At 40.4% G+C, this 26,364-nt stretch overlaps 1 protein-coding gene across 2 annotated transcripts in view; it reads right to left on the minus strand.

Annotated features, from left to right (window-relative positions):
- Positions 1–11,424: 11,424 nt before the first annotated feature.
- The window catches only part of PKNOX2 (PBX/knotted 1 homeobox 2), a 346,585-nt gene continuing 331,645 nt past the window's right edge, over positions 11,425–26,364 (minus strand). For both annotated transcript variants that reach the window (XM_074303895.1, XM_074303894.1), the window contains 3 exons: positions 16,279–16,355; positions 15,052–15,230; positions 11,425–13,676 (listed from right to left, as the gene is read on the minus strand). In XM_074303895.1, the coding sequence (XP_074159996.1) occupies positions 13,447–13,676; positions 15,052–15,230; positions 16,279–16,355 (486 nt within the window). In that variant the 3' untranslated portion in view covers positions 11,425–13,446. The remainder of the gene's footprint in view (positions 13,677–15,051; positions 15,231–16,278; positions 16,356–26,364) is intronic.

Here is a 26,364-nt window from a genome sequence, read left to right on the forward strand (position 1 = left end):
AGCTGAGGCAGCTCTCCTGCCTGGTCTTTGGGCTCCATATAAGTGGCTTTCTTTTTAAAAGAACTGCACACTCCCTTAGCTGGTACCCACATCCTAGGCCCAGAAACAGTCCCCACCTTTCCATCCTCCCCGGCCCCCCCTCAAACTAATGCATATTCATCCTGCTTGAAAGAGCACAGCATGAAATATGCAAATTGGCCAGGCAGGAGCGGGTTTGGCATTTTGATAGCTGCTTTGTTTGAAGACCCCAGAGACACACACATTCAGTCACTGGCACACTGGAATCTCTTCTACCTTTGTCTCCCCTCCCCCCCTACCCACCCCAGCCCCTTCCTTGGCCCTCCCTGTCCCAGCCTGCAGGAAAACGAGACTAGAATCTCAGACTCCCAGGATCAGGTTAGGGGCACAATCCAGGACTAAAGCCCAGCTCTTCATTTGTACCCAGCTCTTTCCATTGTACTCAGCCTGTTTCCCCTTCCCTTCTTTTCATTCCATTTATCATTTGGGGAATTTTAAAAGAATACTTAAAAATTAAACCCACATTCAAATCAATACAAATTATTGAGCACCTATTATATACTTGGTGATACCATGCATAGAGGCTGGGCCTAGAGTCAGGAAGACTCATCTTCTAGAGTTCATATATAGCCTCATTCACTTACTAGCAGTGCAACTCTGAGCAAGTCACTTAGCTCTATTTGCCTCAGTTTCCTCACCTGTAAAGTGACCTGGAAAAATACATGGCAAACTATTCCAATATCTTTGCCAAGAAAACTTGGTCCACCCACATGCAGAACATTCAGTCCCATCTGCATTTCTTAAATGAATTCCTTGATATTAGTGTACTGGGCTTTTGTCACGATGTGGCAAGTAGTTAAACACTGTAAATGCCCCAGAACTCTTTAAGGGCTAGCCCAACCTCAGGATCTCTTTGTCTTGACAGGTTGAGGTCCAGACCTTAGCCTGCCTGGAAATTGTGCTCTTTCGCAGGGCTTTTCCTAATCTTTGACAGACAATAGTTTGCATCATGGCAGCTTAAGGAAAAGTCTTATGGATTTGGAGGTTCTAATCCCAACTGTGCCACTTACTAATTTGTGATCTTGTGCAAGTCACTTTTATTTTACCTCTGAGGCTCTATTTCTTTTCTGTGAAATGAAGGGTTCAGAGACGATGCTCTCTAAGGTCCCTTCCAGATCTAAATATAAGATCTCCAGGATCACAGAGCCACAGCCAGAAATCTTAGAGCCTATTTAGCACCAACCCCTTAGTTTTAAAGGTGAAAAAACTAAAGTACAGAGGAAATAATGATGGTGATGGTGATGATGGTGATGATGATGATGAAGATAACTAATATCTGGCACTATATTAAGCACATTATTTTTTCATTTGTTCCTGTCATTCAGTTGTTGCCATCATATCTGTCTCCATAATCTCATTTGGAATTTTCTTGGCAAAGATACTGGAAATGTTTTACCATTTCCTTCTCCAGCTAATTTTACAGATGAGGATATTGAGGCAAACAAGATTAAGTGACTTGCCCAGTTTGTCTGAGGCCAGATTTGAAGTCAGAAAAATGAATCTTCTTGACTCTAGGTTTGACACTCTATCTACTGAGCCACCTAAATGGGTGTTATCTCAGAAGGTGCTCTTAGTATTCCATTTTACAAATGAGGAAACTGAGGCAAACAGAAGTGATTTGCCCAGGGTCACACAGAGAATTTTAAGCAGGGTTTGAACTGGCTCTTTCTGATTCTATGGACAAAAGATGTACGCTATCTCCTGGTACTTAAAGTGAAAAGCTCCACTTTTCCTTTCTCTCCCTCTCCCTTGCCTGAGGTTAACTTTCCAACCTGCTTTGCACTGAAGATTCTACAACATAGAAGGCAGAGTCCACTTGAACCCTTGTTTAGTACTGAATTAACTAGAAGGAGAGAGATTCAGAAAAAGAAAGACACACACACACACACACACACACACACACACACACACACACATACGCAGAGACAAAGAGACAGAGAGGAAGAGAAAGAGACAGAGACAGAAACAGAGAGAAACAGAGAAGAGAAGAGGAAGGGAGGACACAGAAATAAGGGAAAGGGGAAGAAATAATTAGATGAAAAATTAATCAGCGAAGCTAAAAATATACAAAGCCCTATTGCTCTATCCTCAATCATCACCCCATTTTTTCTTCCTTCATTTCTCCCTTTTTCATCTATCCATTCTGTATTCATCACACAGACCACCCCTTTCTGAAAATTTAACAGTACAGACTCCTGAGCTTTGAGAAGCTGGTTCAAGCACACACCTGATACCTGAGAACCAGAATCCAAATTGTGGCTATTACCATTAGAAAGTCACCAGTTGGTGATTTTAGTTCTCATCTCTGTCTCTAGCTCTAAAGCCAAAGGCTCCGCACCTATGGTCAGATGCAAAAGGGACACATGAGGTGGAATTCAAACCAGTGACCAATATTGGACTTTGTGGCCCTTTGTTCAGGCTTAAAGTGGAGAGACTGATAGTTCCTGGAAAGTACCCTTTATCTGTTCAGTCAGTATAAAAAATACTGACTTTGGAGACTGAATATCTGATTTCTAGCTTTGTCTCTACCATTTATAAACTTGTGTGTCCATGACCAAATCTCAGTTTCTTTTTGTTATAGACCATACAGTGTTATTGGGAGAAAGGAATTCTGTGAAATGTAAAGAACACTCTAAAGATGTGAATTATTATAATTGCTACCCTTACCCAGCAGCCTCCCATCTCAGCCACCTCACATTGGACTACTCTGATGAGGAGAGACTGAAGCAGGGATAAAGAGGCAGAGAACTGGACTGGTCAGGTTTTACTGACTTGCATAGAAAAGCATACAATGCAGAATCCCAATACATATTACCTTTGTCATCCATGCCAGGAAACAGAGAAAGAGCAGGGGCTTAGACACAAATATGCTCTTGGACATTTTTTCCCTTGGGACAAACATAGTTCAAAGAGAGTTCCATACACAAAGGATCATCTGACCAGGCATACCTACAGCTGCCCCAGGCAAGAAGGCCAACTCATGCTTTTCTCCACATCCTTTGCATGTCAGAAACTCTAATTTTTCCTTGTTAGTATGTCCATTTTCCTTGTCCCAAGGCCAGCTTTCCTTTCACATCTCCATAGAGGTGGAGACTAGTCAATCTCCAAAGGAGGGTAGAGGACAGCATTCTTTGGACAGCCAAAGAGTGTTTGACTTCTAAATTATAGATTTAGGGCTGGAAATCTCTGATAAGGGGTTACCCTACATCAGGTTCTGTGTTAACCTGTATACCAAAGAGATCATAAAAAAGGGAGAAAAGCCCACATGTGCAAAAATGTTTGTGGCAGCCCTTTTTGTAGTGGCAAAGAACTGGAAATTGAGTGGATGCCCATCAATTGGAGAATGGCTGAGTAAGTTGTGATATATGAATGTTATGGAATATTATTGTTCTGTAAGAAACGACCAACAGGATGATTTCAGAAAGGCCTGGAGAGACTTACATGAACTGATGCTGAGTGAGATGAGCAGAACCAGGAGATCATTATACACAGCAACAACAAGACTAAACAATGATCAATTCTGATGGACATGGCTCTCTTCAACAATGAGATGATTCACAACTGTTCCAATAGACTTGTGATGGAGAGAGCCATCTATAACCAGAGAGAGGGCTATAGGGACTAAGTCTGGATTACAATAGACGATTTTTACCTTTTTGTTGTTGTTTGCTTGCATTTTATTTTCTTTCTCATTTTTTTCCTTTTTGATCTGATTTTTCTTGCACAGCTTGATAATTATGGAAATATGCATAGAAAAATTGCACATATTTAACATATATTGGATTAGTGGCTGTCTAAAGGACAGGATGGGGGGAAGGAAAGGAGGGAGAAAAAAAGTTTGGAACATAAGGCTTTGCAAGGGTGAATGTTGAAAACTATCTATGCATATGCTTTGAAAATAAGAGGCTTTATTAAAAAAATAAAAAAGCAAATGCTGACCAGAACCAGGACTTTGATTCGGGCCCCATTTCTTGAGGAATAACATGAAATATCTCTGAAGTAGAAATCAAGTGCTCAAAGAATGCCTTTTTCCAACAGGGAAAAATAAAGGGCCTTCCCTTTATTTTTAAGTGACCAACCAGGGCCACAACTAAGAAATCTTAACCTATGTATATACCCTGATATTTGATATTCCATAGATTAACAAGCAAGAGACTCATCTATTCTGTTTCCCCCCACATTTTTAACTTGGAATCTGTGTTGTTGTCTTGGGATATAGGAAAAGAACTGAAGGTAGTCTCTTCTACATGAGAGGTTTAAAAACCTCTCTGTGACAGTCTCTGAGAATAGGGATTCTGAATTATTGAATTGTGAGTAGCTAACAATGTCAAAATTTTCTCCATTCTCCAAATTTTCATTCTCAGGAAAACTCTAAGTCAACAATAACCAGATTGTGGGAGTTTTAATTTAGACAAATTAATCTATTTAAAGGGTTTATGGAAGTTTCCCATTCTAAATAGGATTGACTCTTGGTATCTTTATGACAAAAAGGATATATAATTTGGAATGGCAGGCACCTTTGAGAGCATCTTGTCTAATCTCCTCACTTGTAGATAAGTAAACTAGGGCCCCCAAAGTTGAAATGACTTATCCAAATCCATACAGATAGTAAGAAAAAAAGTCAGGATTTGATCAGATCCATTGATTCCAAAACTGTGCTCTTTCCACTACACCATTATTTTTTCCAGGACCTCATAAATTAACCAGGGAAGCACCTGCCAATTGGCTAACTTTTTAAGGCTTACTCTAGTATAATCTTTTGAGTAGAGGCTGAGAGGCATCTGATAGCTTGCTTAGTTTCAATGCTTCCTCTCATCCAATATCTGCAGAAAATAATAGGAATACTAAAAGAATACTCTGTCCAATGCAACTAAAGTCAGTCCCTCACCTCGACTATAAGCCACCAAAGCCAGGTTAGTGGGGCTCCAGTGAGTTTTTCATCCCTGACTATAGACCCAGTTTCACTGGAGGTGTCACCAACAGGTCTCACATTGGTTTAGGTATACCACGAGGTGGATATCTATATGACATTACAAGCATTTCAGTAAGTTCCCCTTGCATACCATCCACATCCCCAAGATACCACTAGTTAATGTCTGAAATCATACAATCAGAGGTTAACTGTTTTAGAATTACACTGGCATTGTCAAAGATTTGGAGTTTGTATATCTGTATTAGATTTCTGATTCTGGCATTTTCTATGCCAATGATCTAGGGTCATTAAATTTTAGTTTCACCTGTAAAATGGACGTATTAACAATTGGACTACTACCCCACAAGGGTTTTGTAAAGAAGTTAAGTCAATATAATTATTACAATTAGCTTACCACTTTAATCCCCATTAAAATGAGCATACTCAGATCATTCACATTTTAGTATGAATCAGCATCCATTTAGTTGGATCTAAATCTAGTTCAACAACCACATTTTATAGATGAGGAAACTGGCCCAGTGAGATTAAGCTCTTCTTCACCCAAGGACATAAACAGGTAGTAGTAATCTGAAGAGTTGGAATTTGAAATCAAGTTTTCTGCCTCCAAATCCAAGGCCAGATCTTCCTAAGAATAGGTTTGGATGAGATGGTATAAGAGGGCAGGAACTAAAGAGAACAAGATGGTACTGATTAGGAAAGTCCATAAAAACTGGAAGAGGTCTCAGATCTAGAATAGGAAGTCGAAAGCAAACCAGTTCATTATACTAATTTATGTCATTGCTGTGTGATAAGCTGGAGTTAGCTTATCTGAGGTTAGTATTCACCTCCCACCCCCACCCCCTCACTTTCTTTGAAGTTAACCAGAGATTCAGGAGTTAAGTGAGAGGTTGTGTTTAGGAAACTACCAGCATCCTACACAGGAGAGGAAAAATAGGAAAGGGAGTTTGGAACTAAGAAATTTGCCCAGGAATATGGATTCTCTGATTTCCCTCCCCACCATCATTCCTAGGGTTAATCTTAGATGTCTAAAGAAAAGATCAGCATCCCAGCAGGATCTGAAAAGCTGATGGACTGATGTGTAAAGCAACTCACTGACCTGGTCCAGTGCTGCTAACTAAAGTATCAACTTGCATGCACATCGCTAAAAAGTGCTGGGTTACTCTGGAAATAGTGGTAGTCTTCTGGGGACACAAAGCAAGGGCTCCTATCTCAGAAGTGCCATGCTATAGTAAGTGAGCAATTAGCAAATGTGGGATTGAGGGCAAGCACTTACGATTTAGCAAACTACAGACAGCCTCTTCTCGGCCTCTATTCAGAGGACAACACCAGAATAGGTTCTAAGAGTTAGACAATTGACAGACACCCACCTGGATGACTTCTGAGGCCCTGGAAAATGTTGTGAGGTAGAATGGAAAGTGTAGAGGCTTGGGATCAAACGACTTGGGTTCAAATCCTAGCTGGTTTTTGCTCCCTGTGTGATTTTGAGCAAATCTTTCACCTCTCTGGAGACTCACTTAAGCAAAACCAGAGCTTGCATCCTACCTCAGATTCTTACTAGCTGAAGGAACTCGGACTACTCATTCAATGTGGTAGCCTCAGGGCAGTTAGATATCACAGTGGATAGAGCACAAGCACTGGCATCAGGAGGACCTAAATTCAAATACTGTCTTTTAACACTTACTAGCTGGGCAAGTCACTTAATCCCAATTTGCCTCACAATCAAAAAAAAAAAAAAAAAAAAAAAAAAAAAAAAAAACAACCCAAACCCCCAAACTGCATAATCAATGTATTATCCTCACTTTCTCCATATGCAGAATAGGAATAATAATAATAATCTCTATTTCATAGGGATTAAAATTTTAGAATTAATGTTTTTAGGATTAAGTGAGACATGTAAAACTCCATGCAAATTTTTAGTCATTATCATATCTTGAGCAATGATATTTATTGTGTGACCTTCTACAATTATTTAAACTCTCTGAGCTTGCTTACTCATCTGTAAAATGGGAGTAATAATACTCCCATCATCTATTTCATAGAACTATTATAAGCAAAGTACATTATAAATCCTTACAGTATTACATTAATGTTATTTATGCTATTATTGTTTGAAATGGTTGCTTGTGATAAAATGCACATTATTTTGGAAGAGCTGTAATGAGATGCAAAAATTCAGATTTGCTTGAAAATAACAAGTGAAAATGAGATGTGCACACCTGAAGGGAGTTGTCCAAATTAGGCTTGGGGTGTAATGAGATGCACAAAATTTTCCAGGAGTATAATAAGATGCAAAAAGCCACAACATTTGTCTGAAAAAGAAAGGGTGTAAGGAGATAGTGCACACCTGAAGGGAATTGTCCTAAGTGTCTAGGTGTAATGAGATCCAATTCTTGCCTGATAATACAGGCTGTAATGCAGACACCTGAAATAAGTTGTCTCAGTGGACCAGTGTAATGAGATGCACATAATTTTCAAGGAGTGTAATGAGATGCAAAATAAATCAAACACTTGTCTGAAAAAGAAAGGCTGTAATGAGATGCACACACCTGAAGGGCATTGTCCTAAATGGGCACAATGTAATGAGATGCATTGAATTTGCAAAGGAACAGAATGAGATTGGTCCAGGGAAAAGCTGAAAATAGCAGCATGTGATTAGTGGCAGACACCGGAAGGGGGTGTCAGGCTCCTCACATACTTTAGAGGTTACGGGAGATGCCAGAATGCAACTAGACAGAGTTCTTTCCTATTGACCTGCCAGGTCTGGCTGCCCATGACTCTCTGCAAGGTCACTGAGGGCTAATCTTGGGTGGGCTGTGCTCCATGTGACAGCTGTGAAGAAGGCACAGTACCTAAACAGGGATCAAAAAGGTTTCTGAAACTTGTTCTATAGGAAGAACTGAGAGGATCAGTAGATTGTTTTGATGATGTTAGAAATGTAAGCTCTGAAACAGATTGAATAGGTTAGTTCAGGTGGAGATCCTGACCACAGCAGAGGCAGAAAAGGGACACAGAGGTGAGGGGCTGCAATAATCTTCCCAAAACCTATGTAAAGATTTCAAGCTTATAAAGGGGAGAAACCAGTTCCCAAGGTCATCATCATCAGTACTACCAGTAAAACTATTGATTAGAGAGCTTTACATGTTACAAATAGGAGCAAATATTTCTGTTGGACTCTTGAGGGCCTTTAGGCAAGGGCTGTCTTTTGCTTCTTTTCAAATCCCCAGTGCCTTAGTCTAATGTCTGGGGCACTCAATAAATGCTTACCTACTAACAATAAATGCTTATCAATTGTCATTTTGAAGTTCACAAAACACTTTCTTGTGAGGTAAGTAATGTGAATATTATGATCTCCATTTCACTGATTGGATCTTAACACAGCCAAGTGACTGACAGCCAACAAACTCGTAGGCTTTGAAGTCAACTTCTTATCTGCTGTGTTGTTAGTTTTTTCTAGGAATGGAAGGGAACAGGGTAACCATTATCTCATACAAGGTGAGGTGCATATGGCACCAGACATAGGCCGATGAGTGTTGAGGAAAAATTAAGGCTTGAAAGAAAAGCATGGGGTAGGTGGTGGCCAGATTTAGCAACACCCAGGTGGTGTGGTGGGCAGACTTTGTGGGAGCTATTGCTAGGAATAGTCACCTGAGTTGGAGAGGTTGGCTGCCATGGCTATCCCAGATCCTTTGAGATTGTTGTAGAAAAATGGAATCTTTTTTCCTCCTAAAATTAGGGAACAAAGCAAGCTGAGGAATCTTCTTCCCAAGATCTACTCTTTCACCAGCTAAGGAACCATTTGTATCTCTGAAATTGTCCTCCTAGCACCTTGTTGGGAGATAACTTCTTAGGGTGGATAGTGTACATTTTATTACCCTTTAGAATTTAAGTGCTCTTATATAAAGCCGTTCCTAGTCATGTGAAAAAAAATGCTCTAAATCATTGTTTAGAGAAATATAAATTAAGACAATTCAGGTACCACTTCGCACCTCTCAGATTGGCTAAAATGATAGGAAAAGATAATGATGAATGTTGTAGGGGATGTGGGAAAACTGGGACACTGATACATTGTTAGTGGAGTTGTAAAAAATCATCCAACCGTTCTGAAGAGCAATATGAAACTATGCCCAAAGGGCTATCAAATTGTGCATACCCTTTGTTCCAGCAGTGAATCTACTGGATCTGTTTTGCAAAGAGATCATAAAAAAGGGAAAAAGACCCACATTTGCAAAAATGTGTGTAGCAGCCCTTTTTGTAGTGGCAAGGAACTGGAAACTAAGTGGATGCCTATCAATTGGAGAATGGTTGAATAAATTATGGTAAATGAATGTAATGGAATATTATTGTTCTGTAAGAAATGATCGGGGGCAGCTAGGTGGCGCAGTGGATAGAGCACCAGCCCTGAAGTCAGGAGAGTTCAAATATGACTTCAGACACTTAACACTTCCTAGCTGTGTGACCTTGGGCAAATCACTTAACTCCAATTGCCTTAGCAAAAAGAAAATAGAAATGATCAGCAGGATGATTTCAGAAAGGCTTGGACAGACTTACATGAACTGATGTTAAGTGAAGTGAGTAGAACCAGGAAATCATTGTATACAGCAACAGGATTATGTGATGACCAACTCTGATGGACATGGCTCTTTTCAAACAGTTCCAATGATCTTGTGATGGAGAGAGCCATCTACATCCAGAGAGAGGGCTATGGAGACTGAGTGTGGATCACAACATAGTATTTTCACTTGTTTTTATTGTTTGCTTGCTTGTTTTTTCTTATCCCCCCCAACTTTGACCTGATTTTTCTTGTGCAGCATGAAATGTAGAAATATGTTTAGAAGAATTGCTCATGTTTAACCTATATTAGATTACTTGCTGTCTAGGTGAAAGGGTGGAGGAGAGGGAGAATAATTTGGAACACAAGATGTTGCAAGGGTGAATGTTAAAAACTATCTTTACATGTATTTTGAAAAATAAAAAGTTATTAGAATAAAAAAAAACCAAAAAGAATGTAAGCTGCTTGAGAGAAAAGACTGAGAATTGCATCTTCATAATTTTGGTGCCTTGCACACAGTAGGCATGTGAGAAAAAAAATTAAATTGAATTGAGTCGGATATACTCTTACTTGGAAGTAGAGAACATCTTGGAAGGTAACATCTTGAAGGTCTTAAGATAGTAGCTTTCACTGTGCTAATGTTATAAGTGGTGTAAAGCGAGATTACCTCTAGTCCAGTCTTAGTCCCAGAGGCACAGGATATCCAATAAACTCAGTATCACTGACAATGATCTCCTGTAGGTAGACCTTGGATTTGTGGCTATGAATGATTCCTGTTACAGTACTATTCTGCCTCCCCCCCATACGCTATAATATTCTCCACCCCTCTCTCAGCAGCAGAGGACAATGGAGACCAAGAAAATCTCTCAGATGCCCCTCTTCCCTACCCCAGTAATATGATGCTGATATACCTAGAATGACAGGTGTACTCTCCATCTTTATCACACAGAATAATAGCAGCTCACACTTGTACAGTATTTAGGGCTTTATAAAACTCTGTGGTAGGTGGGGGAAGTATTATTTTCTAAAATTTTACATGGTGGGAGGGAAACTGAGTCTCAGGGAGGTGAAATCACACTTGCCTAGGGATCACACAAGTACTTGGAGTTCAAAACCTCCTGATTCCAAGACAAATTCTCTTTCCACCAAATCACAGAGTTTATAAGAAATGACCCCTTTGTATAATCACCCACTTATCACCCCTTCATGTTCTGGAGTCTTTGGAGAAAGGCAAGAAGAAATGGGAAGTCACAGTGAGGCACAGAACTGAACCTCCATTTGTGTGAAAGACAGAAAAAAGTTATCTAGTTGGTTATTGGGAGAAAAAAAGGAGCAGGTAGTTGCTGTGTCCCTAGGGGTACTTTTCAATTGTTGAGGAAAAAGAAAGCACATCTTAAAAGGGTGGAAAGTAATTTTAGGGAAAACTTTCAGTGTTTGAGGTGGAGCAGGGAGAATTGGAAGATAATAGTCTTATTGCTCTGGCTTTTTTCTTCTCAACACACATTAAGCACCCACAAAGTGCTGGACTTCAGAAGGAGTTGTTTTAGCCTTTCTTGCATCCTCAATGTTTCCCCAGACTCGTATTAAGCTCTTAATAAATGCTGTTGACTGACAGACCCACCAGATAATAGTTTCCTGATATTGGGCAGTGTTTTTGCCAACAGGGATAACAGTAATCACCAGACCCCTCTTCCTTCTTTCCTCCCCCTCTTTCCCCCAACCCCTCCCCTCCCTCCCCCTTCCCAAGGTTCTACATGCATTAGATCAAAACCTGCCGGTTTTTCCTCATTTCAAAGGCCACTGTGGTGGGAGGGAAGACAGGAAGCAGCAAGCAACAATAGACAAACAAAGCTGGCCACCAAGGTTAAGATAGGTATTAAGATTTACTGAAAACTCCGCCTTCATGTCCAGTACTGGTTTGGTGGATACATCAGAAGAGGGTTGCATAACAATTAGGCAGGGAGTGGGAGGAGGGGCAGGGTTGGGATTATGTATGTGTGTGTGCATGTGTGTGAGAGAAAGATGGGAGTGTCTGTCATGTAGGTGGGAGGGTATGAGAGTGTGTGTGTGTGTGTGTGTGTGTGTGTGTGTGTGTGTGTGTGTGTGTGTTTAACAAGGAATATGAACCAGAGAAATGTATTTTATCCCACTGCACATTGCAAAAGTCTCACTCCAAAAAAGCTAGACTTTCTCTACCTATGGCATCAAAAGGGAGTAAAAAAAGATTGTTCGGATCACCCAGATTATAAATAAGGTTATTTGTTTTTCAAAAATCCCTATTAAAACATTAAATATCAGCTCTTCTGGGGGAGAAATACATTCATTTCGGGGCGGTCTCAGAGAAGTGACCGACCATCCTACCAATCCGCCCCCCCTGAAAGTGTATGTGTGGGGGAAGCTAAAGGCCCAAGTCCCCTCAGGCTGAGCAACAACACAGCCAACCACATCCTGCTGCTGAAGATGTCTTAATGCACAATTTACAAGTGTAATTGCAAGTCCATTAAATTAAATCCCATGGAAAACACACGTTATGTTCAGTTCTGCCATTCACAACCATGGGGGTAACAGGGAGGAGAAGGAGAGGGCCACACTCACAGGCCTGGAGACTGGGAGGGAGGGTGTGAGGAGCAAGGGAGAGAATGGGGAGGTGAGCAGAACTTGTCCCCCTGAGAGCCCCAGTTTCTCCAGGTAAGTATGTATGATTTTGGTAGGGGTAGGGAAGCGGAAGGAGCTGGGCTGTGGCTCTCAACAAGCCTGGAGACAAGGAGGGACAGACAGCATCTTCTGGCTCCTTCAGACAGATCCTTCTGCTTTTGTGGAGTGTTAAGTAAGGGAGACAAGCCTGATAATGTTGGGCCAGCCTATGGAAGGGGGTCCCTTCTTGAAGAAAGCTTGGGCTGAGTGGAAGGTATGAACAAAATCCAAATCAAGCTCATCCCACCCCATGGAGGTCCACAATGAATCGGAGTACTAAAGAAACTGACCAGCACCAAGTCGCTGTGTGAGACCCCCCCATGTTTCTGCTGGATCTGGAGTCTTCGGTGCCCATCTGGAAATGGTCATGTGCCCTACCTTCTTATCTTCCTGTGGACCCTGGCCTGGGTTTTTGCTCACTCCTTTTGTCCTGGAACTAACCCAAGCCAAAGGGGGCTGTTGTTTTTCCCTCCGTAATTTGACCCTGTCTTTTACTCCTATGCAGTTTTCATAGGGTAGATGAGTCCCCAGTGGGTGAGTCCAGAGCTAGAGCTTGCACTCACACAAGGGTGGGAACCCAGCCCAGGGGAAACTACCCCCAATTCCATTTGCCTTGTTCAATTCTGAGGTTGAATGATTTGTGATTTCCAATTAAAGCTCCCACATCCCCCCAATTCTAACTATCCCCTTGGATTAATGCCATCCGTCTCTCCTGATCTCAGGGGAGTCAAAATATCCTTGAAATAGAGTCCAAATACCCTTCAGTCTCTTCACACATCCCCTCCCCTCAATTCCTTTCTGGGAATAGCCATTCATAAACTGCACAGGGAGAGAACAGGAAAAAAAAAAAAAAAAAAAAAAAAAACCCAAAGCAGTCCCTGAGGCCAGGGCCTGTAAACATGAGTCCTTCACTTCAGTCCAGGAGTCTGTCATTGCCCCCCAGTTGCCAAGGCTCCATTCAGGTCCACTCTCTCGGCTTGCTTTTTCCAAATGGAGTCCTCTACAGTTCTGGGGAAGGGGGGCTGGGGTCTTTTTGAAGCTTGCTGGCTAGGCAAGAGCAGGGGAACTTGTCTGCAATTCCTCAGGCTGCTGATTCTGGGAGGTGAGGACCACACTTCTGTTCTGCTCATCTGTTCCTCCCTCCCCATGCCCTTGCCCCAGTGGGGGAATCAGCGCCAACTAGCCCCCTTGGCTACTCCAAAGAGTCACTGTGTTCCAAGCCCAGGTCACTGACATTCGTTGTCTGTAGCTCATCAGTCTCCTCCTCCAGCTCTTCCTCCTCCTCCTCTTCCTCCATTTCATCCTCATCCTCTTCCTCCGTCCCATCCAATGAATCTTCATGTGCTGCCATCATTGCCTGCTGCATGGCTATGGTGGCGTTGTCTGAGGACAGGGACTGCAGATTGTCCAAGCTGATCGAGCCTGTGGTGGAGTGGAGACAATGGTAAAGACTCAGGAAGATGCCCATTTCATTTTATCATCACACACACATACACACACAAATGCATAACAGCAACACACTTCTATAGCATTTTTTCCCCTGAGGCAATTGGGGTTAAGTGACTTGCCCAGGGTCACAGAGCTAGTATTAAATGTCTGAGACCAGATTTGAACTCAGGTCTTCCTGACTTCAGGGCTGGTGCTCTATTTCTATAACACTTTAATGTTTACAAGGTGCCTTACTCCACAAAATAGGTAGGGTCAGTGTTGTTAGGCCCAATTTTGCAGTGAAAAAATTAAGGTTTGTAAAAGTTGAATGAATTGCCCGGGTTTAGTGTCAAAGCGAGTACTGGAACCAGTCAAGAAAGCTTCAGACCAGTAAGTGATTTTACACTACACTATACTGCTTTTATCTTACATGCATCCTTTTAAGAGGATCACATACATACATGAATGCCACATAGACACATGCATTATAGCAAACACCCTGTTTCCTGCAAAGGATCATCTTTGTATGTTAGCAATAAAATTTCTGGTTCATTGAATTATTCATTGTGTACTAGTGATAAGCAATTATGTGTGTATGTATGTGTGTGTGTGTGTGTGTGTGTGTGAGAGAGAGAGCGAGAGAGAGAGGGAGACAGAGAGAGAGAGACAGAGAGAGAGAGAGACAGAGAGAGAGACAGAGAGAGACAGAGAGACAGAGAAAGAGAGAGAGAAAGAGACAGAGAGAGAGAGACAGAGAGAGAGACAGAGAAAGAGAGACAGAGAGACAGAGAGAAAGAGAGAGAGACAGAGAGACAGAGAGAGACAGAGACAGAGAGAGAGAGAGAGAGAGAGAGAGAGAGAGAGAGAGAGAGAGAGAGAGAGAGAGAGAGAGAGAATTTATGAAGAGAATGATGGAAATAACTGGAAAAACAAAGCTCTTCCTGGCCCCCATTCATAAGCTTGCTGCCATACTATTTTAGTTTTCCAAATAGCTGCTTGGCCACTGAGAGTGCTCAGGAATTTCTGACCTCCAAAGTGTCCTTTACTTTATAGTGATGTTATATACATCTGTATTCTCTCACTGGATCCTTTCAACAAACCCATCTGACAGATTGGAAAAGTAAAGCAAAGAGGAAAAGTGACATATCTAGATACATGTCATTACATGTATTGTGCATGTAATGTACATGTCTACATTATATGTAGACAGCAGTTTTCATAACTTTTAAGCCCTATGTACTTTTAATTAAACAGTCCCCATATCAAAATTTTCAACAGGCAGACAATTACTTATTATAGTCTGAAGTATCTAAGCTCAATCCATCTTCAACCAAAGCATCCCCCCATGGGCTTGATCCCAACTCCTCACCATCAGGATTTGTTCCTGGGGCCCCTCCCTGCTGCTGTAGCACACCGGCAGCAATTGAGTTGGGCCAGAATCTTTGGGTGGGCCGGTGCTGAGACTTAATCTTCTTGGCTTTGGGGGCAGGGTCCGGGTTGCTGGCATCAAGCATGGGTTGCAGGATACGCCTTCGGGCATTGATGAACCTGTCCAGGGAGAGGTGAAAACACAATTCCTTGATATTTGTGTGTGTTTATACATAACCATTTGTACACATGTGTAAGCACATGGTATAGAGAGAGCTTGGGGTACAGAGAGAGGGAGAATGATTACTAGCTTCCTTAGAATAGCAGAGGGGAATGGGAGGTAAAAGGAGAGTATTATTTGAATCCAAGAAGAGACTGAGACCCAGAGAAGTTTGGAGTTTGATAATGGAGAGCAGAGGGAATAAGAGTGAGTCTCTTAAAGAGCCCAGGGTGCCATCTGACTTTTGGAACTCCAAAGGGGACAAGGTGAAAAAAGAGAAGAAGGGGGATCAGGGTGTACTTGTTTGTTACATTTCAGTCCTTTGGGGAATTAGGACTCTGGAATGCCTGGCCTAGACAGAGATTGAAACAGCTTTTGGCTCAGGGAACACATGGCAGCCTACAGTGCAGCTCACAGGTCCCCTTCACTGATTTCTCTTCATTTGTTGGAAATACAAGGACCATGACTCCAGGACTCCATTTCTGTAGTTAGGTCCAGCCCAGGAAACAGAGAAGGCCAACAGGGGCAGAATCTTAAAGTTCTTGGTCCTATCAGATCCACAGAGAAATCACTTTCTTTTATATTCATTCTCCGGTGTCTGCTGTATTTTTTATTTAAATCCAGTACTTCTTAGGGGAGTTCCCTCTGGCCCAAGAATTCTTCCAGCCTATTTCTGGTGCTGAAGGGCTGTGGAGCTCAATTTCCTTAGGCAGAACTCTGACGATTTATTTTCTGCTACATTTGCCCAGCAAGGGGCGCTCAGGAGCTATAGATAAACCCTATGGCAGCTGGAATGATTTATGGCTGTTTTGGGTTTCTGGGTTGGATCAAGAAGACTAGAATGGCAACAGTGCAGGGGCTGGGGATACAAGATTAGGGACTGTACTGGGTTGGATTAAGGTGGGGACTAGAGTTAAGGATGACTCAGAATATTTCTGAATTCTGTGGAGGAGACTCCAATTTTTCTGTGCTGGGCAAGATGTCCCTTAGCAGGTGACAGCAACTCACCAGTTATTGACTTGCAAGAGGGTGAGGTTCGTCTGGGCTGCAATCTGCCTCTTCTCGTCCTCTGTGGGATAGGGATGCTGAAATGAGATGTGCCAGATTGAAGAAGTCAGCACATATTCAAGTTGAGAATGGTAGTATGAGCAAGCCAAAATTGACTGTAGGAAGGGTGGCTGGTACCACATGTGGCCAGGAGCCAGTGAACTAGGTACTTACTTCCAAAGACTCTAAAGGCTGGAGGTATTACCAATTATTTTCTGTCCTTTTGCATGAGATCCTACGCTGTTTGCCATTAAGTACCCATACTGCCGTTGATGGGGTTCCAGTGGTTTACAATAAATCCTTACTCTGGTGACCACAATGATTCAGGGACAAGTCCCTGTGGGAGAGAAGAGTAGCCATAGAATGGGACCTAGGACCTAGATCAATTCAGTAAATGGTTTGATAGATATGTCTCCTGGGGAAGAGACAAGAGAAGTAGAAGAGGAGTCTTATAAACCTTGTTTGCTGGGAGATAAGTTTCACATACACGTAGTAGTAGATGAAAGTCTATGTCACCTACTGTGAGGTGCAGGCAACAGAAAGCCAGAAGAGGGAGAGGTTGCTATGGACTAGTATAGACAGATGTTCTCTGTCTCTTTAGAAGGCTTGCCCACCATGCAACCAGGTACCTACAAGGTTCTAATGTCACAGCTACTCAGGATCAAGAAAAAAAAAAACTTTTTGCCATCAAAGTTCTTAGCACTGTCAAAGGGCTCAACTGACACCAGAAACTGATATAATTTTATCAGTGAAATGACATGAAAGATGTGTCTCTATTTGCTTTGCAACTGCACCCTAAGAATCATTAGTTTTTTTCTTACTTGGAGGCAAATGAGCTTATAGAATGAGTTCCTTAAGAACAGGGACTGTCTTCTCTATGTGTATCTGTAGTGCTCAGAACAATACTTTACACATGGTGATTAATAAATTCATTCATTCATTCTTGCCTGGAATGCTCTGCCTCTTCACCTCCACTCAGTAGAATACCAAGGGCCACCTTCTCCTATACAAAGCCTACTCTAATCCCCCAGTTGCTAATGGTCTCCTATCAGAAATTATTTCCTATCTCTTTAGCTGTATACATTTTGTTTTTCATGAATAGAATGTAAGCTCTTAGTATCCTCGATACCTAGCACAGTGCCCAGCACATAGCAGGTGCTTTAAGAAGTACCTGATGAATGAATGGGGTTAAGATTTGGCCAGACCTTGACAGAAGTGTAAAATTTGTTTAGATTATTTCTGGATTGTAGTTATGGATCTTCTAGGGAATCTTCCTCAGGGAAGCTATGAGGTAGGGTACACAGACTGTTTCAGTCTACCTGCTGTCCAGGACTAGATTGACATTAGGTTAGTAACAATTTGAAGAGCTCTGAACAAAGGATAGGAGATCAGTCACCCTATTAAAGCTCTCCTCACTAGAGACAAGGCAATGACATGCTCACTTGCCCTTAGTTTCTACCTGATGGGAAAAATCAGGACTTTGTGTTGTTTAATTCACAGCTCTGATCCCGACAGCCTCACAGATTGAGATGACACTTATGATTCATACAATATTAAGGCTCTAACAAGGAAAAAAATCATAGCGATGTCACAGGAGCCAATTTCTTTCTAATTGGGAAGGAACAGCTCTAGGGCCCCAGAGGAGAAGCTTCTGGCTCTCCTGGGGAGCAGAGGAGACAGAGGCAGCTGCTGAACCCTACTGAGTCCCAGGCATGGGACTTATTTGCTACGAACTGGGTCATGTTGTGCTAGAGCCAACATGATATACACACTGAGTGACAAATACACTTTTCTGAAGATGCTGCAGTCCTCACACCAATGGGAAGCCTACACTCACAGACAACCAAGCAACTTTAGAACTGCAGAAACAATGAAATAGAACTATTCAAGTAGTGAAAGCTGTGTTCTAGAATTCTACTGTGAATTTGTAAATTGTCTGCCTCATCATCACCGACTCCTCATATCATCAGATAGTTACAGAGTTGCTCCCTATGCAAGGCACTGGGCTAGACACTCAGGACAGTGCTCTTTACATAGTAAGCATTCAACTGATGCTTGTTGAATAAATGATACAAACATATAGCTGAGGATACAAACATGGCCTTGAGCACTCAAAGAACTTACAATTTAGTTAGCGAGACAGTATATAGATGTTAAAATGGCAACATAAAGCAGTGTACACAAAGTAGTTAGAGTTTGTTACCAAGTAACTGTGATAGGAGTTCAGAAGAGGGAATTCTAATAGAGAGCTACTGAAGGTTTTACACAGAAAGTGGGACTTAAACTGGACCTTAAAGGGTAGGCAGGAATCACACAAATGAAGGTAGAGCATTCAAAACATGAAGAGTATCAATGGCAGAAATTCCCTGTGTGCTTGGGAACTCAAAAGAATAAAAAAGTCTCTTCTACTTTTAAAGAAAACCATTTCCCAGCCTCCCTTGAATGAATAATGCTTGGTATTTTAAGGTGGATATGTGCGTACATACTTGCACAAACATACATGTATGAGAAGCAGTATTGAGTCATGGCTAGAGAGCTGGACTTGGAGTTAGGAATACCAGGGTTCCAATCCTGCTTTTGGCATTTACTATTGTATGAGCACAGCAAGTCATTCAATATCTCTGCACCACAGCTACCTAAGATTTATTTCCTAAGTCACAGACAGATGGTAAATGAAATCAATTTACACAATGAAAAAAAAAAAAAGATCTTGACCTATTGATACATGAAACACATGCATATATAATAGTTATATATAAACACACACACTTGCATATATATCACAGAATCACATCTTAGGGAAATGCAAACTTGGTTTACACAGATTTAAATAAAGCTTTTGGAAAATCTCACAGTATTCTTATGGAGAAGATGAAGTATGGGTGAGATGTGAATATAATCAGATAGATTCAGCACTGCTTGGATGGCCAGATTCAAGAGAATAGTTTTTACTGATTCTATGTCAGCATGGCAGGAGGAATCCAGTGGAGTACATCATGGAACTGTACTAACATATTTGTCAATGACATTGATAAAGATTTAAGAGGTATGCCTATCAAATTTTTCAGGTAAGAAACTAGGGAGGGAGAGTTAACACACTGGAACACACACACACAATGCAATGGAATTGCATTGAATCTATTAAGAAATTCAGTAGGGATAAATAAAAAGTCTTATACTAAGGTAACAAAAAAAATCAACTCCACCAATTTAAGAAGGGAGAAGCATGTTTACATGGCACTTCATCAGAAGATGATTTGAGAGTTTTAGAGGACAGCAAGTTCAAGAGGAATCATTAGTTTGATGCGATGGCCAAAAGACCTAATATTATTTGGGGCTGCATTAGAAGGGACAGAACTTCCAGGAACAGGGAAGTAATAATCCCTGTACTATGTTCTATTAGACCCCATCAGGAGTACAGTGCTCAGTTCAGGGTACCTTGTTTCAAAAAAGATATTGCTTGGGGAGTGTGCTGAGGAAGGAAAGAAGGCTGGTAAAGGGCCTTGATCTCATGACATATGAATATTAGTTAAAGGAATTCAGAATAGCTGTATTTAAGTATTTGAAAAGCTATCAAGGAGGGATCTGACTTTGCCTCTAAATGGCAGAAATAGGAAGAAGGAGGGAAAGATTCAAAGAGGCAAATTTAGGCTTTGATGTTCAAAAAAACTTCCTAACCACTAAAACTACCCTAGAATGGAATGCGGACCTTGAATGGTGGTGTGTTACTCCTCCTTGGAAGTTTTTAGCAGAGGCTGCAAAGCTCTTAGTGGAAGCTATGGAATCAGCAGGGAATAAGCCTATCCAGCAGAGAGTATAAGTATAGTAGCAACTTTTATCACAGTAACACAATGATATCACTGATAAGTAGCCTGGAAAGAATTAAAAGGTAAGCTGACACTGCACATACATGACCTGAATATATGTTGCTTATATATCAGTTTCTCTATGTGTCCACCCCTCTTTTTCTTCCTATGCCATTTCATTAAGTGACTTTGCTTCAGACTAACTGGGTCTTCTTGCTACTGAAGATAAACACATCAGTAAGGACTCAACTCTAGTTTTAAGGATGCACAGATTCTTTGAAATTGAGGTAGCTGTACCTGAATGACTTGCCTTGCAAGGTGCCCCAAAGCACTAAACGATTAAATATTTAAAAGTTGTCAAAGAAGAACATAGTCAGATCTCATTCCCAGAATCAGTATTACGTAAGAAATAAGTGGTAAACCAGTTGGGATAGAAAAGTTGATCAGACACTCTTAGTGTTGCAAGACATCCAAAACAATCTAGACTTGATTCTAAAGACAAAGTCAAAGGAACTCCTGGTCTTTGGACTGGGATGAGAAGGTTTGGGGAACAAGGAAGGGAAGAAAATTTAAACACTTCTATGCTCTTCTTTGAAAAACTTTATTGTCCATGCTTTGGTGTTAGTAGGGTTAAGACACCGAGGGAAGCTTCTGGGATGGAAAGAATCTTTTTTTAGCTCAAATCAGAGAAATATAGACATCTCAAGCTGTAATGATTTAAGGAATTATTTAATTCAGGAAATAGAGCTCTGCCTTTCTGAATCTGTGTGTGAGGGCCCCTATCTTCCCTAGACATCTGTGTATTCTATTTTTATAGAGTTTTTTGTTTTGTTTTGTTTGTTGAGGCAATTGGGGTTAAGTGACTTGCCCAGGGCCACACAGCTAGGAAGTGTTAAGTGTCTAAGGACAAATTTGAACTCAGGACCTCTGACTTCAGGGTTGGTACTCTATCCACTTTGTCACCTAATATATTCTATTCTTAAAAGTATGGTGAGGAGACCTTGAATCCAGCAGTAGCCTGAAATTCTAATAAAAGTTAGTTTGTTTTATTATGTGTACCTCCAGCACACATACAATCCCCTCACCTCCCCATCATCACCTCCCCCTCATCTTGTTCAAGGAAATCCTCAACATGAAGAAAACTTATCCTGAGAGCAACAAGTTTGACTGAACATCCCTATTACCCTATGAGACTGAATCCTTCAAGTGGACTTCATCTTAGAAGTTAATATCCAGATATATCCTGTGGATTTTGGTAACAAGTTTTGGTTGTTGATTTTAGCGAGTCTTTATATAAAGATGACAATCTATACGATGCATCAGATGCCCAGGACTGACTAATTTGAGTTTTGACGATTGGCAAAATACAAAAAATATAGAAACCTCCAGTTGAGCAGCATCATGGCTCTGTGTCTCATGGGGGGCTTACCTATGCAATTTTAAGGAAATGCTAATAAACTACATGGTTTTGAAGTGGACTCCAAAGTTTATCAACAGATTAAGAAATTGGCCTTCAGAATCTCATAGGCAGCCAGTTTTAATACCGATTAAATTTTAGCTATTTATTTACATGTGGAGCATGCTGTATTGACTTATGTTTCAAAATCCTTTCTGATTTGTGCTGTCGAAGGCATTCCTTTCAACTAAGTCTTACTCGAGCCTGAATAATACTTGCTCTTTTTAGCATGCTGTTCAACTTGTAAGTAAGGTGTCTACTACTTGACAGAAGTGATTTTTCACTCATCTTAAGGACTTGGTGTCTTTCTTGGTTGGTTTAAACGAAGTGAAAAACTGGCTATGTACCTGAATTTGAAATAGGATTGGAAGAGTTCAAGATAAGCTTGAAGGTACCTTGTATAGTTTTAAAATTAAATGTTGCTTGTTTTGGTAAAAAAAAATTGAAAGTTTGAAGATACTTTCATTATTGTCCCTTAAAACATGATGTGTGTGTGTGTGTGTGTGTGTGTGTGTGTGTGTGTGTGAATGACTACTGTTAGGAAATTCTTTTTTAGCATCTAATCTAAAGTCTTTTTTGCTGCACCGTCAGTCTCTTTGTCCTTACTTAAGGTGACTGCTTCATTATAATATATCTTTATTCCACATACTTCCCACCACCATTTACATCCCCCCCATCCCATTTCCCTTTCTTTTACCTCCCATTTCCATGTGAACTCTTACTCAGGATGAAACATGATTAAATTTGTCTTGTTTCTTCCATTTTCCCTTTCCCTTTCAATGACTTCATGCTGCCCAGAGGGAAAAAAAACTTTCCAGAGGAAATGAGCAATTTGTGCTTTTTGCTCTTTTCTGAGAAATAGTGAAACTTTATGCATGGTATGTATATAAGATGGTATGTAGGGGAGAGGAAAAGGGGGAAAGGATTTTTCCAAATAATTTTGGAGAAGTTTTCCCATCTAGGAGAATTCAGAATCTACATTTAATTGTTTAAATTCTTAGTGACCCTGATAGGCAGCCATTGGTCCCACTTCCAGAATAAGGAAAACAAAATCATGTCTCCTTCCCTGGGCACTCACCAAAGGTTAATATGCAAATAAGCAAAAGTGTCAAGCACAAGATTTGTGGGTTTCATGTAGCCCACAATATTTCCAGTACAACCTAAACCAGATTAAAATGTGATTGGGCAAAAAAAAATGTGATTCCAAAATATTTAATAAAATAAATTAAAATGCAATAAAGCATAGATAATATTAATATGTGGTCTACAGAGATGCTTATGTATGGTTTGGTGGCCTTTGTTTCTTTTTGAGTTATAGACATCCTTTCCATAAGCACACTGTTAAGCAGAGAGAGGAAAGGCACCTGTATGTACAAAAATATTTTTCTCAGCTCTTTATAGGAAAGAATTGAAAACTAAGAGGGTGCCAACCAATTGGGGAACAGCTGAACAAGATGAATTAAATGAAAATAATGGAATGTATATCATACATTACATCAAATAGAGAAACTACTACCCTATTTCTCTATTTTCTCTACTCTACTCTCTACTTTCTTTTATTTACACTTTTTTCCCTTCAAGATCAGGAAACAGCTTTCTTATTCTTAATAAAATCTTTAAACTGAAATATAGTAAGTACTGTCTCTACCTTAGAAAGATATCAAACCATAAAATCAGAGTTGGAAGGGATCTGAGAGATCATTTGGATATAGTCTAACACTGAATTGAGCAGGAGCTCTTCAACATTCTCCACAACACTGTTCTCTAGGCTCAGCTCATAGATTTTTAGAACACAATACTATAGATATGGTCTGCTGGAGGAAAGATTATGGTGGAGTACAACTGATATGGTGAAAAGAATGATGAATGTCGGTTCAAATCTCAGCTTTGCTCTGTATTATCTGTTTGACATTACAGAAGTCACATAAACTTTCTGGGCCTCATTATTTTAATTCTGAAAAATGTGGGGAGTTGAACATTATATTTAAAGTTTCTTCTAGCTCTAAATGTATGATACATACTGAACTTGAAAATCATTGGGCTATTCTTGAATGGATAAATGGACAAAGACTATGAATAGGCAGTTCTCAAAAGACAAAATCCAAGCTATCAAATGCCATGTTTTAAAAAAATGCTTCAAATCATTAATAATTAGAGAAATGCAAATTAAAACAACTCTGAGGTTCCACTTCACACCCATCTAATTGGCAAAGATGACAAAAATGTAGAATGGCTATTGTTGGGGGATTTACAGGAAAACGAGCACATTAATGTATAGTTGGTGAAGCTTTGAATTAGTACAGCCATTCTGGAAACCAATTTGGAACTGTGCCCCCAAAGTCATAAAACTGTGCAATTCCCAATGATATACTCTGAAGAAAGCAAAGAGAGAGAAAAGGCACCTCTATGTACAAAATTATTTTTCTCATCTCTTTATAGAAAAGAATTTAAAACTAAGGGGTTGCCAACCAATTGGGGAATAGCTGAACATGATGAGTTATATGAAAGTAATGGAATATTACTGTGCTATAAGAAATTACAAAAAGGGATGGTATTCGGAAAACCTAAGATTTTCATGAAGCTATACAAAGCAAAACAAGTAGAACCAGGGGAACAATTTATACAATAACAACAACTTCGAAAGACATAAGAACTCCGATCAATGCAATGACCAACAATAATTCCAGAGGGCTGATGAAGCATTCCAGACTATCTCCAGACAAAGATGTAATGGGCTCAAGATGCAGAATGGGACATGACTAACAAGGGTCTATATTTTATTTGACTGTGCATATTGGTTACAATGTTTTGGTTTTTCTTTTTTTCAATGAGGACTGGGGGAAAATGGGAGGGTGAGGGGAATTAGCAAAAGAAAGGGGAATCATTGAAGATTTTTTTTTTTTTTTAAATGCATAGAAGAGAACAAAAGGAAATACAGACAAACAGGAAGCTTTGTAAGCTACATGTTGAATTGATTACAGTTAAAAGGAAAAGGAATCTGTATGACATGGAAATTTACAGCCTTATATGCAATCCTCCTTTTCTATTTTTCATACAGACATGCTCCTTTTCTTTGTCATTTAGGTTCACAATAAGAAAAAAGAAATTTTTATAAAGGAAAAAAAACCTTAAAGTCACTGGACTCTGGGATAGGTCTGTAAACTTGTAAAATTTTCATACCTTTTATTAGCCACACTATTCTCTGATAAATGATGATGGCCTTCCTGTACCTTTGCTTCCTCTACCCCCACCTTACATACAAATATATTCCATTTTTCAAATGGACTTCATTTCCCTAACACCCTGGGATCCCTCTGTCTCCTGTGCAAATACACCAGGGACATTTTCTTCTAGTTCCTGTCACAGACTCTGTAGACTAATGGTCTCTCTCAGATGCTACCGTGTGGCCCATAAATCTTGATCTGTCCATTTTTCAAACTGAGTCTTCAAGGGCTGCAGCCTTTCCCCACCTTCCTATCCTGCTTTAGACTACAACAGGGGCTGGAATGTGGTCTAGTTGCTAGATTAGGGCTCATCTCAGTTCTAGCAGTTCCAGTAGTTTAGGAAAGAATTAAATTCTCCTATCTGAAATGGAGTGGAAAAAAAATGTGCCTCAATCCTCAGAGAAGGAGAGAGAGGGAGAGACAGAGACAGAAAGTTAGAGGCAGAGAGAGAGAGAGAGAGAGAGAGAGAGAGAGAGAGAGAGAGAAAGACAGATAGCAGACAGACAGTGAGAGAGAGACAGAGAGAAGAAAAAAGGGACACAGAGAGAGGGGAAGAAGAACAGAGGGACAGAGGGGAGGAGGGGGAGGAAGAAGCCTTGCATTGTCTATCTTTAGAGGTCAGAGAGCATTTCCAGATATCATTTGAACATTTGGATGAATAAAAGCTAGTTTTGCCTTCTGGGATAAAAGAGAATACATCTAATTCCTTTTTCTCTTCTTCAAATATTTGAAGACAGAGATCATGCCACATTGGCATTCTATTCTCCAAACTAAACATCACAATTTCCTTCAATCTTTCCTCATAGGACACAATTTCTAGACCCCACCCAGTCCTAGTCACATTCTTCTAATGCTATCATAGTCTTCTTTTAAAATGCAGTACCCAGAACTGGACACAATATTGCAGATGTTGTCTAACAAGCCATACAGTAGTATTGCAGATGTTGTCTGACAAAAACAGCCATGTAGATTGCACCAACCATATTTATTTCTCATTTATCTGAATTTGTAGAACATATTATCTGTACCATGTCAATTAGCACTTGATTATATACTGTTCTTTATTGACTCCTCATTGTTTCACAGTTTATGTCTTTTCTGCTCAATTACATTATAAACTCTCTGAAGGCAGGATCCATATTTATTATACAGGTAATCTCCAAGAAGCCCATTTGGCAAGTTGTTTGTTTGGAACAGATCTTATCTTACCAAAGAAATTTTTAAATAATAGTTAAGTTCTATTGGTAGCCAAAATGAACTATTTACTCTTACTAAACTCAAGTATTTACAGTATAGGCCTCAGTTTTTATTTGGGGGGCTACACAGTCTGAAGACAGGATGGATTGAAAGAAATGTTTTCTCCCTACCCCCCTTCCTTGGAAACTCAGCCATTAGCCCGAGTGAAATTTTGGAAATAGACAATTTATCTTTGGGATCTTTCCACTTCCTTTTCTGAATCTCTTTCTTTCTTATTGTGCCCCATTCCACAGTTGCCTAGAATCTCCAGGCTAGCCTAAGAACCTCATTGTGGCAGTCCACTCATTAATGTGTATGTAAGGAC

Source organism: Sminthopsis crassicaudata, chromosome 3 (assembly GCF_048593235.1).
Source record: "Sminthopsis crassicaudata isolate SCR6 chromosome 3, ASM4859323v1, whole genome shotgun sequence".
In the NCBI taxonomy this organism is placed as follows: domain Eukaryota; kingdom Metazoa; phylum Chordata; class Mammalia; order Dasyuromorphia; family Dasyuridae; genus Sminthopsis; species Sminthopsis crassicaudata.